At 43.0% G+C, this 12,655-nt stretch overlaps 1 protein-coding gene across 6 annotated transcripts in view; it reads right to left on the reverse strand.

Moving 5' to 3' along the window:
- Window positions 1-12,655, reverse strand: part of Trmt2b (tRNA methyltransferase 2 homolog B) — a 52,212-nt gene that overhangs the window by 35,743 nt on the left and 3,814 nt on the right. For 3 of the 6 annotated variants that reach the window (XM_038316450.1, XM_038316451.1, XM_038316452.1), the window contains 6 exons: window positions 8,379-8,441; window positions 6,500-6,740; window positions 5,410-5,464; window positions 2,850-2,984; window positions 1,935-2,034; window positions 860-930 (listed from right to left, as the gene is read on the reverse strand). In XM_038316450.1, the coding sequence (XP_038172378.1) occupies window positions 860-930; window positions 1,935-2,034; window positions 2,850-2,984; window positions 5,410-5,464; window positions 6,500-6,720 (582 nt within the window). In that variant the 5' untranslated portion in view covers window positions 6,721-6,740; window positions 8,379-8,441. The remainder of the gene's footprint in view (window positions 1-859; window positions 931-1,934; window positions 2,035-2,849; window positions 2,985-5,409; window positions 5,465-6,499; window positions 6,741-8,378; window positions 8,442-12,655) is intronic. The other 3 variants (XM_038316453.1, XM_038316454.1, XM_038316455.1) reach the window with 2 other exon arrangements.

Here is a 12,655-nt window from a genome sequence, read left to right on the forward strand (position 1 = left end):
ACATAAATAAATGCAATGAACCAGAAAAATCCCCCACAAAACTAGGACAAGAAGGTGATTCTGAATGGCATGGGGATTGTGGAAAATGAGTCTACAAAAACAGCTGTGTCCTAGATGGGGCGTTCTGAAAGCTATCATGTGTCTCATGAAAAAGCAGCACCCCTATGTCCGAGGCAAGAATAATTAAAATGGTAGGCGCTGGTAAGAATGAGGGGAAGAGAGCCATCTGGGAGTCTAGCTTGAGGCTTTGGCCTTTTGCTGTTCAGATCCATGAGCACAGTCATCATTTAAACGGAGTCGTTACTGTCGCCCCTCTCCGGGTAGACTGCCTCAGACACAGTAGGCACCACAAGTGGACCCAAAACACAGATGGACTCAGAAATGTCTCAGGGGTCAATCCCATGAGAAATTCGAGGTTTTTTTTGTGGTGCCAGGAATCAAAGCCAGGTCCTCAACAATGCTAAACAGCCAGTCCCCAGCTCAGCCTCATGATGAATGCCTCACGGCCCTCGTGGTATTTCTTTGTTCTGCTGAAAGCATTAACCTTTCAAATATTTTGAACACCTGACTCATCGCAGTGGTCTCAGCAGTACTGCCTTCCTGTTAATTCCCAGCTCCTAGCGTCCCTGGACCCCTTGACATTTCCAGTAACAACAGTAGTTCAGTTCTGCCTCCTACTCTCTACCGTCCCCGGAACAATGTTCTGCCCACATTAAGAGGTAGGCTTTCAGCACAGAGCCCCTCCTTTCCTCCAGCAATCACGCAGGCAGGCACCCATATTAAAATGTCACTGACGTGCAATTTGAGACTACAATTGCCTCCCCCAGGTCATCTCCCACTAGCCCTTGTTCATTTTTACCTGAGCCACTTGATTGTGTTTCTCTGGGATGTTTTTCAGATGGCTACAAGGTACGCAGACGATATTCCCATCTACGTGAAGAAGAAATGATTTATTTATATGGTTTTCATCCTAACCCAGCGGTGTCCCTCCTTTCGGAGGCATATATTGATACAAAGAAGCAAAAGGCCTAATTCAAGTACATAGCTATTTTTTTTTCAGAGAAAACATAATTGTTCCCTGGTTTAGCTATTCATCAGCTAGTTCTTAAAGGAGCTAGTCCTGAATGCTTCCTCTTATACAATGAGTGTACCTGGTGACGATATTTGCTCTCTGTTCAGATTCTAAGAGGGAAATAAAATATAATGGGTTTTGTTTATCTATTACTGAATAATAGAACACTGACGTCATAAAGTCATTTAATTCAGCACATGAAGGGAAAAGCCAAATTTGTTGCTTGTCCTAATGAACTGCAGTTCAAGGCATAGGGATATTAAACAGTGTGACTAATATCAAATGATGGTGCTTTGTCTTGATGTATTGAAAATGGGCAAATCAAAAGCTCAGGGGTGGAATCTGGGAATGGATGCAGGAACTGAGTTTCAGAAAATGCCATTGTGATTTCCCTCGCGTGTACCCCCTTTCCCTTCCAATTCTTTACAACGGATTCAGCACGGAAAGCGCTAGGTTTTTAGGTCTATGAGGATGGGGATTGATAGTGACTCACAAACAGTGAGGGCACTGCTCCCAATATGGACAGGAGCAAAAATAAGCATGACAATGACAATGATGAGGTGGCAGCAGTGCTAACAAAAACATTTACTCTAAGCCCTCACTGGGTTATCTGAGAAATTGCATGTAGAGTCAGTATAGGCAAGGGCAGTGATATCTATCACTGTTGTAATGATCAGAAAGTAACCCAGACCAACCTTGCGGCCATGAGCTGCATCCAAGTCAGCTTGCTTTAAGGTCTTTGTGTGGTCCACTCCTATTGACCCTGTTATCTGTGCCCTCCTCATTCTTCTCCATGATTGTTTTTTTTATTTTTTTTTGTCTGTTTTGTTTTGCTTTGCTTTGCTTTGTTTTGTCAACTGACCTCTCCAAGTTCCTAGGTAGTTCCCCACAGTCTTTGGATTGCCGTCGGGGCCCCGGTTCACAGAGAAGGTGGACTTATTTCGGTAGCCATTGATGATGGGCTGGCAAGGACAGAAGGAAAGAAAGGAGAACAAGAGATCAGACCAAATCAAAGAGGACAACAAGAAAGAGAACGCAGTCATGTTCTCTGAATGGGGACCAATGTCGCTGACTTGGAAGATGTGGTAAATGGGAAAGCCTGTGGCTGAAATGATCCAAACACTCTTGACAGCATATTTCTCATCTGTGCTGCCGATTTTTTTTTCAATAGTTTCCTTGCTACTCTACAAAAGAAAAAGAAATTTCAATCTTGCCATAAAGCAGGAGCTAGCAAAGGTGACCTGTCAAGAGCTGGAATAATTTAAGCTTTGCAGGACATATGACACTTGTCATAACTACTCCACGGTGACACTGTAGCCTCGAAAGCAGCCACAGACACAAACAGGTGGGTTAGGCTGTAATACAGAATGACAGATTTGGTCTAAGGGACATGGCATGCCAACTTCTGCCATAAATAAAATTCTGCTATTTAGAAGCACTGTTGGGAAGGTTTTTGAAGCCTGGAATCTGCCTAAGGAGCTAGCATGCTAGTGGCTGATAAAGCGGGCTCTGTATCAGACAGTCCAGAATATGTAAACATTAGCTCTGACACTTTGAAGATGTGTGCCCTAGGTAAACTGCCTAGTCTCTGTGTTCTCTGATAGCTTCATTTACAAAATGACAGTACCTATCTATCCCTCAGGGCCATTGTAAACAGAAGAATGAGAAAATGATGCAGGGTAATCACCCGCCCCAGCAAGTGCCCGGGCGACTATTACTGATACCATTAGCCATTCCAAGGCCACAGCAGGCAATAATTAGGGAGGTGGGGACTTACAGAAGGTATAATAGGATGGAGGTGACAATGCAGCCCCTCCGAATGAGGTGAAGCCACTGTTCCATGGACTCCATGGAGGAACTGCAGGTAAGACTCTAGTCTTTGTAAAATTGTCTTCTGAGCTTCAAATTTCACCTGCAACAGAAAGAATATAAGCAATATAGCGAAGCATTTTGTATTTTCACTGCAAAGAAGAGACAAAAGAGGATCTCTCCAAGATGCATGGGTTATGTGCTTAGCAGATAAGAGAAGCAGGAAATCCAGCACAGGCAAAGACTTAATAAGATGCCAAGGAAAGGTCAAGAGGGAGTTCTGTGTGAGCTCATCTTTTTATCTGACCTTTAAGATTAAACACTTAAAGTATATGTCAGTGCTGCCCAGTAGAACGTCCTATAATGGAAATGTTCTGTCTCTGCTGTGCTCTCCACACACAGTAGCCATTAGTCACGTGTGGCTAGAGCACTTGAAATGTGCAGTGCCTGGCGAGACTAAGGAAGGGCTCACAGGAGAGATAAGGTTGGGCACGCAACGTTCTAAACGGCCTCAGGTTGTTCCCATGAGTAAGCAGCCTTCAGAGCAGAAAGCACAGAGAGGGATGCGAGCCTAATGACAGCACTTCAGAGTAGCCCTGCTCAACCTTGTCCTCAAGTTCTGCACCAACCACTTTGAATTCAATTTGCTTTAAGGTCACTGCATGTTCTGTTCCTACTGGTCCTGTTCTCCATACCTGACCTCTCTGTCCTTGTGTTCTCAGTTCTACTTAGTCACAGCCATCACCTGACTTCTCCAGATTCCCAGGGAGGACCCATGCTGTTTGGATGGTTTGTTGTCTGAACCTTGGTTGATGGTTCTGCTTTCTTTCTGTTGTTCTCTGCTTTTAGTTCTTTCTTTCAGATTTTTAAAATTTACTTTTTATTTTCTTGTGTCTGGGTGTTTTGCCTGCATGTACGCCTATGCGCTATGTGTATGTATGGTACCCATGGAGGCCAGAGGTGCCAGATTCCCTGGAAGCAAGTTACAGAGGGTTGTGAGCTGCCATGTGGGGCTAGGGATTAAACCCGGGCCCTCTGAAAGAGCAACAAGTGCTCTCAAGTACTGAGCCATCTCTCCAGTTGCCCTGCTCTTTCTTTCCTTAAGCGTCTCACTATGTAGTCCTGGCTGGCCTGAAACTCATTATGGAGACTGGGCTTACCTCCAGCTCAAGAGCCACCTATCTCTGCCTGCCAAGTATTGGGATTAAAGGTGTGTGCCACCATGCCAAGCTTTATATTGTCATCCTTATAGCTGAGTGTATGTAAGAGGGGTGTGTGTGTGTGTGTGTGTGTGTGTGTGTGTGTGTGTGTACACATACAAACACTCTTGCACTTTGCAACATGGGATGTGACAAGAGCAGCACCATTTTAGGCATATCAAATGACTAAAACAAAATAAGAATATGGGGCTGGCGAGTTGGCTATCAGTTAAGAGCACCTGTTGTTCCTGCAGAGGACTCTGGTTCGATTCCCAGAACCTACATGGTAGCTAACAACTGTCTGTAACTCTAGCCCAAGGGGATCTGATGCCCTCTGACCTCTGAGGCACCAAGCATGAACATAGTACACACATACACAAGTAGGCAAAATACTCATACATATAAAATAACAAGTAAACCTTCAAATTTTGTGAAAAGAAAGAATATGACAACGAGTCTAGAATTTTCCCCTAAAGACCTAAGATTTATTTATGGAAGCCAGTGCCAAAAGAATCACCATTTAGGGAATAGTATGAGGAACGAAAGTACACTGGGTGGAGTATTTGATCACCAGCATTGACTAGGTATGGTCCTCAACGCCCTCAGAGAACTGAGAGAACTGTAGATGGCTGAACTATATGCATATACATTTTACGTATTCGTATACCACCCAGTTCAACCGGGTGCAAGTTCCTTCTTTCGCCTAGCACTTCTCATGAACAAAATTGCTCCTGGCGAACAGGAAATCTGCATTATGCTCAAATTGTCCTCTAATACATCAATCCACTGGAACAAATTTGTTTTCAAAGCAAGCATTATGCAAAATTGAATATACTTAAATTTAAACAAATATATGTGACTGGCAGCTCCCATGTTGGGAAATTTGACCATATTATTATTCTTACACACAAGAATGACAAGAAAAACACAGAAGAGCATCAGCAATTGGAAATATGGGTCTAGAGTTTAGAAGCAATAACTAGCCTAAAGTTCAACCGTCAGAGTCATTAGCAAACCAGTTTTAAAGACCTTAGGGTAGGCTGGGAACATGGTTTCCTTGACACAGGGCTTGTCTGGCATTTGTAAAAGTCTTGGTTTAAGCCTGTGGGAGGCAGGAGAAGTAAAAGGTTCGAGGACATCCTTAGTTACAGAATGAGATGGAGACCAGCCTGGGCTACATGACACTTTGTTTCAAAACAAACGAACAAACAAACCAACCACAAAAAGGCATGTAGGGCAACTGGACTGAATTCTCCAATCAGGTTTTGCATAAGTCTGGTGCCATTCTGCTACAGGAGTAGGGGGAGAAGGCTCAAGCCTGACACCTACCTTGAGCTGTTCTTCATAGCTCAGCCTCCAGAGCGGAGTCACAACGTCAGCCAGCCTTGAATAAAATAATTCAGACATGCCGTTCATGATCTAAATATGTGCTGAGCGCCTACTATGCATAAGCACTTCCTGCCACCAGTCTCTGAAGGTTAACTTCTCAATTCAGAAGGTACAACTGACTCTCATTCTCCTAAGGAGATGGGAGTCTGGGAGAAGAGCCCATTTGGGTGATGCCTACTACTTACCAAAGCTGAACAGATGGGCAAATTCAATATAAGAAAAATCCAGATTTATCAGGTGGTAATTAGTCATATTACAAAAAGCTTTACTTCTAGGAGTCTCTAAAAAGCTCACCTCCTTAATAATTTTAAAATATAATTTGACTGCAAAAATACATTTGTTGCATAAAATGACGTATATTTGTGCTTGTTTGGCTCTAACAGGACTATTCATGCCCAATCGATGTAGTAATTTTTCTTCTCTCTCCCTATCCTACTCCCCACATCTCAGAGACAAAGTCTCACTATGTAGCGCTGGTTGGTCTATCAATATATGTATACCAAGCTAGCCTGGAACTAATCCACTGTTTCTGAGGCCCAAGCACTGAGATAAAAGGCATGAGCCAGAATGCCCTGAATAGTATTTTGATTTTTATTTTCTTAGTTTTTAAATTGTTTTATTTTATTTTCATTTTACTTTGGTTTTGAAGACAGGGCTTCTTGTATCCCAGGCTAGCCTCAAACGTGCTATGTAGCTCAGGATACTCTGAATTTTCCTGCCTCCACCTCCTGATTGTTGCAATTTCAAGTGTGTGCCACCATGCTCGGTTCCACAGACCTTTAAAGCAAGTTCCTAATTTAAGAGCTCCTTTTTGACAAAGATGCACTCTAAGACAAGAATATTCCCTACTAGTTCCCAAAGTAGTTCCATTACTGTCCTTCACAAGTCCTCAAGATTGCCCTGATCACACTACTTCAAGTACCCTCATGAATTGTCATAATGCTATATTAGTCAGATTAGCAATATAGAATTCCAGAGGACCCAGGGATTCTGACTTGCTGAAAACAAATGCCATCAGCTTGAATCTTACCTCTCCTGCCAGGAGTCCTCTAGTGATCCGAAATGCCTTTGTTTCTTCTGATGTTTTTGTCCGCTTGGATGCTTCTTAATTATCACATTAGTGAAATTCCCCTTATGTGCTCTGCCCAAAAAGGACTGTGACAAATCTGATGAGTTTGCAGCATACCAAGGAAGTGGTCCTGGTTTGGAGAAGAAACCCACTCTGGAAAGGAGTAATCTTGGGTTGTGCATTATGACTCTTCTCTTGACGCCTGCCAAAGACACACACTGAAAATCCCCCAACTGAAAGGTGGACGTAGAGGCACAATTCATTAAGTCCTGCATTCATTTACAAATATCTATGGAACCCCAGCATCAAGCACAGTGCTATCACAGTACACTCAGTAAAATGTACCTCTTGAACACAACTTACGACATGTAAGACAAAGTTTCAAACCAGACTTAGTGGTATAGACCTATAATTCCATCAATTCAGGAGGCTAAAGCATGAAGATCATAAGTCTAAGACCCATCCAGACTACACAGTGAGTTCAAGGTTAGCCTGGCTAACTTAATGAGATCCTCTCTCAAAATTTAAAAAAGTAATAATAAGGAGCTGAGCATATAGCTTGTTTGGCAGAGTGTTTGCCTAGCATGCACAAAGACCTGGGTTTAATTCCTAGCACTCAGGAAGTAGAAGCAGAAATTTCAGCAGTTCAAGGTCATTCTTAGCTGTGAATTACATTTGGGATCAGCCTGGGCTATATGAGACTCTGCCTCAAAAAAAAAAAAAAAGAGAAGTAAAAAGAGGTTGGGTATGTTGGTGTATACCTTGAACTCCAGCACTTGGGAGACAGAGACAGGCACAGCTCTGTGAGTCTATAGCCAGCCTGATCTACATAGCAATTTTCAGGTCATCTGGAGCTAAATAAGATCTTGTCTCAAAATAAGAAAGTTAGGGACATACCTCAGTGGTAGAATGACTTCCTAGAATGTGTGAGACCCTTAGTTCAATCTCTAGTACCACAAATACAATCAACAAACCAACAATAAATCAACCAACCAGCTCCCACAATAAAGAGATGAAAATAAAGATTATGTTCCCTAGGATACACTTCCACAGTCAATCCCTTCCCTATCCTACCCTCCTACCCAAGAGACAATCAACCAACCAATGTTTAGTAAGCACTTACTGTGTACAAGGCAACATGTCACAGCAGTGCTGAAAGGGTTACAAGATTATCCTCTAATTGAGAAGATCAAATGAAGACCCAGGAAAATGTTAGGAAGTAATATGATAAACTTGGTTCCTGATGCATGCGCAAGAAAAGCTTCTCAGATCTTGTACAGAAGAAAAGATCTGTCTGAGCAGTTCTGCAAGCATAAGTCATCAAATCAAACAAGAACTCGGACTACAGAAAAGAACCAAAGGACAGTGACTCCACACAAAAGAGAGCAAGAAGAGATGCGGCTGACTTAGAAGAGGGACCAGGAAGGCCATGTGGTGGCACATCTGTAACCAGAGCCTCTGCTCAGGAGGCAGGGGCAAGCCAGCTTGGGCTAGATAGTGGGTGAGTTCTAGATAGCCAGGGATGCATAATCAGATCCTGACAAAGAAGGAAAGGATAAAAGAAAGGAAGAGGATGGGGAGAAGGGGGAAAGAAAGGGAGATAGGAAGATAAAATAGGCAAAGAATAAAAAGGAAGGAGATGCAGCACCTAGGGAGCTATAGAAGCCAAGGGAAGGGTCTGTAACGCAGGAACTGACACAGCCAGGAAGTCTGAGGCACCAAACGGAAAGAAGGCAATGGGTAGAACCAGACAGCAGGGACAAATGAAAGCTTTGGGCTTTCAGGACAGAGTGCAGAATGATAGAATGGGCTTGGGCAGGCTGCTGGCTCTAACACTTACCAGCTAGATGGCTTCTAGCACGTCAGTCATTCCTCTGACATTCCTCTTCTTTCATCTGTAAAACTGAGAAAATGATAATGGTGCCTACTTCATATAGTAGCTATAAGAGCTAAGTAAAGGGAATTAATAAAAATAAAATGTACAGCTGGAGAGTAGATCAATGATAGAGCACTTGCCCAGCCGGTACAGGGCCCTAAATCCAATGCCACACACTACATAAAAAGTACTCGACTGAAGATTAAAGAGAGACGACGTCTGGAAAGCTCTAAACACAGTGCCCGGTAGCTGCAAAAGCTCTTCGGTGTTATTACTGTCAAAATGCATTTGAGGATATCATGGAATGGAATAGGGGAGGCAATGCAGATAGAGGGCACCAGAAAGGAATCGTACCAATAACTCCGAGGACAACTCTGAAACACTTTCTAGAAGAGTTAAGCAATGTGACTCTCAGAGCACAGTGTTAGGCCCTATACCTGTCAGTGCCTGGATGAGAGTATTCTGAGAGGGAACCCCTCTTCCTCCATTACAGGACTTTCCTTCAGTCTGGTTACCTTAGGGTGTGCACACATTAGTTTTTGCGACAACGTGACACAGCTAGGGTCATCTGGGAAGTGGAATCTCAATTGAGAAAATACCTCCATCAGACTGGCAAAGCTGTGGAGCATTTTCTTGATTACTGATTGATGTGGGAGTGGGGGTGGTGTGCCACCACTGGGTAGGAAATACTGAGTTGTAAAAGAAAGCAAGGTAGCCAGGCGAACGGTGATGGTACACACCTTTAATACTATAGCACTCGGGAGGGAGGCAGATCTCTTTGAGTTCGAGGCCAGCCTGGTCTACAGAGTGAGTTCCAGGACAGGCTCCAAAAATACACCGAGAAACCCTGTCTCAAAAAACAAAAAAAAAAAAAACAACAACAACAAAAAGAAGAAGAAAAACAAGAAAAAGAAAGCAAGCTGACAAGCCATTGGAAGGCCTCTGCTTCAGTTCCTGCCTTGAGGTTCTGCCCTGACTTCCCTCAGTGATGGACAATAAGCTACAAGCTAAAACAAACCTTTTCCTCCCCAAGCTGTTCTTGGTCTTGGAGTTTCCCATAGCAACAGAAAACAAACACGACAAGTTACCTAGCCATTGCTCCATAAGCATCTTTCCTTTTTCTGTCTTTTCTCACAGGACTGGACACTGAGCCTACTATCTATGCTAGGCAAGCACCCTGCCACAATGCTGTATCACCAGCTCTCTTTCTACTACGTTCCCCACCCAGGCTTGCCTTGAACTCACTTTGTAGCTCAGGTAGGCCTTGAACTTTTCATTCTCCTGCCTTAACCTCTTGAGTAGCTCAGACCAGAGGCCTGTGTCACCATGCCTAGCTGATCACTGTTCTGAAGTGTCACATAACATGTAAACAAACTTGGCATAACCTATGGATCTGCTATGAAGTTACCTTCAAGGTGTGGGAGGTCCTTCTGTCTGTGTGTTGCTTTTATTGGTTAATGAATAAAGAACTGCTTTGAGCCTATGGCAGGGAAGAACAGAACTAGGCAGGAAAAGCTAGACTGTATGCTGGGAGAAAGAAGGGCGGAGTCAGCCGGGCGGTGTTGGCGCAAGCCTTTAATCCCAGCACTCGGGAGGCAGAGGCAGGCGGATCTCTGGGAGTTCGAGACCAGCCTGGTCTACAAGAGCTAGTTCCAGGACAGGCTCCAAAGCCACAGAGAAACCCTGTCTCGAAAAACCAAAAAAAAAAAAAAAAAGGGCGGAGTCAGAGAGAAGCAGCAGTGGATCCAGAGACAGATGCTGGGAGCTTTTAGCCAGTAAGCCACTGTCATGTGGTGATACACAGATTAATAGAATGGGTTAAATTAATATGTATGAGTTATCCAATACGAAGCTAGAGCTAATGGGTCAAGCAGTGATTTAAATAATATGGTTTCTGTGTGATTATTTTGGGTCTAAGCTAGCCCGGCGGCCGGGAACCAACAAGCAACCTCCCACTACACCTTCAGCCATCAACCTCTGCCATAGACTTTGTCGGGATGGCCTTATTTGAGTTTGGGAGGAACATTTCAAATGTCTGACAGGATATATTTAAGCTGATCCGCAGTTCAGATGTAAACAATAGACACCCATAAGAGGCAATGAGTTGTCATATTTAAGAACATAGGCTTTGGGGCTGGAGAGATATCTGTGGTTAAAAGCACCTGTTGCTCTTCTAGAGTACCTAGGTTTGATTCCTAGCACCCACATGGTGGCTCAAAACCATCTAAACTTCAGTTTCAGGGGATCCAATGCCTTCTTCTGACCACCCTGAGCATCAGGCATGCTTGGGGTACACATACATACATGAAGACAAAACGCTCATATACATAAAATAAATAAATCTAAAATTGAAAAACGAATAGAGGTTTGAAAAGGTGAGATGGCATAGCTTAATGGTAGTGTGCTTGACTAGTATGTACAAGGCCTTGGACTCAATTCCTATCACCAGGGGAAAAAAAGAAATAAAAAAGGGCTTGGAGTGTAAGACAGTGACAGGCAAGTCATTAGTTCAGTTCTTACCACTACAAAAAGAAAGTCTTCAACAAACAGCACTGGAAAAACTGGGTAGCTATGTACAAAAGAATGAAACTAGATCCTTACCTGTCACCTGCAGAAAACTCAACTCCAAACGAATCAAGAATCTCATTTGTGAAACCTAAAACAAGCAGGATGGTGGTGGTGCATGCCTTTAATCCCAGCACTTGGAAGGCAGAGATGGGTGAATCTCTGAGTTCAAAGGCCAGCCTGGTCTACAGAATGAGTTCCAGAACAGCCAGGGCTGTTACACAGAGAAACCCTGTCTCAAAACAAACAACAAACAAAAAAACCTAAAAACAACTAAAAGAAAAAACTTCAAGACAAAAAAAGCAAAAAACAAAACCAACAACAAAAAAAAAAAAAAAAAAAACTTCAAAACCTCACCAGAGTTCAAAACTTTCAGAACAGGACACTAATTGCTCAGAAAATATAGTCAATGATTGAGTAGTGGAGGCTCATGAAATTAAAAAGTTTCTGTACTGCAAAAGCAAAATGGAGAGGCAGCCTACAGAACACCGTGAGAAAATCTTTGCTAGCCACACATATATGCCAGAGGAGTAATACCTACAACACACAAAAACTTTGTTCAAAACAGTAAAAGTAAAACTAAACAAGAACACAAATGTAGATTAAAACTGCTTCGTGATTCCATTTCACCCTAGTCAGAATGGCTATCATCAAGAAAACAACGACAGATGTTGACAAGGATATGGGGAACTGGGAACCTCTATTCACAGTTGATGGGCGTGAAAACTGAAGAAGTTACTATGGAAATTAGTGGGCAGGTTTATCAAAACACTAAACATACAACTACCATAAGACTCAGCTATTTCACTTTCTGGGCCCATACCCAATGGACTCTGCAACCTCTCATAAAGACACCTGTACATCCAGAATGATTGCTGCTCTAGTCAACACAGCTAGGAAAGGGATCAACCTACACGCCTATCAACTGATGGATGATGAAAATTTATTAAATATACACAATGGAATTTTATTAGCCATAAACAATGAAATTCGCAAGAAAATGGGTGGCATTTGAATATATTAAGAAATTGGAGAGCCAAGAGTGGTGGCGCACTCAGGAGGCAGAGGCAGGTGGATGGACTTCTGTAAATTCAAGACCAGCCTGATCGACATAGTGAGTCCAGGACAGCCAGGGCTATGTATGTAGAGAGACCTTGTGTAAGAAAAAGATTTTTAGGGGGCTGGAGATGTGGCTCAGTAGTTAAGAGCATTGCCTGCTCTTCCCAAGGTCCTGAGTTCAATTCCCAGCAACCACATGGTGGCTCACAACCATCTGATGCCCTCTTCTGGCCTTCAGGCAAACACACAGACAGAATATTGTATAAATAAATAAATAAATAAATAAATAAATAAATAAATAGAAAAAGATTTTTAAAAAAGGAAAAAAGGGAAGGAAGGAAGGAAGGAAGGAAGGAAGGAAGGAAGGAAAGAAGAAGGGAGATAACCCTGACTCAGAAAGACAAACAAGAATCCCATGCTCTCTCAGACGCAGATTCCAGCTCCTAATATTTAATATATGTGTGTTTCTGTGGGAATACAGAGGTCAAAAAACCAGAAAGGAGCCTGTAAAAGAAGGACAAGAGGCTTTACAGGAGAGAAGTGGGGGGCGGGGATAAAACCCACATGATATGAAAACAGGACAGAGAAGACTGAAGGTGGAAGGGTTAAACAGGGAC

This window comes from Arvicola amphibius, chromosome X (assembly GCF_903992535.2).
Source record: "Arvicola amphibius chromosome X, mArvAmp1.2, whole genome shotgun sequence".
In the NCBI taxonomy this organism is placed as follows: domain Eukaryota; kingdom Metazoa; phylum Chordata; class Mammalia; order Rodentia; family Cricetidae; genus Arvicola; species Arvicola amphibius.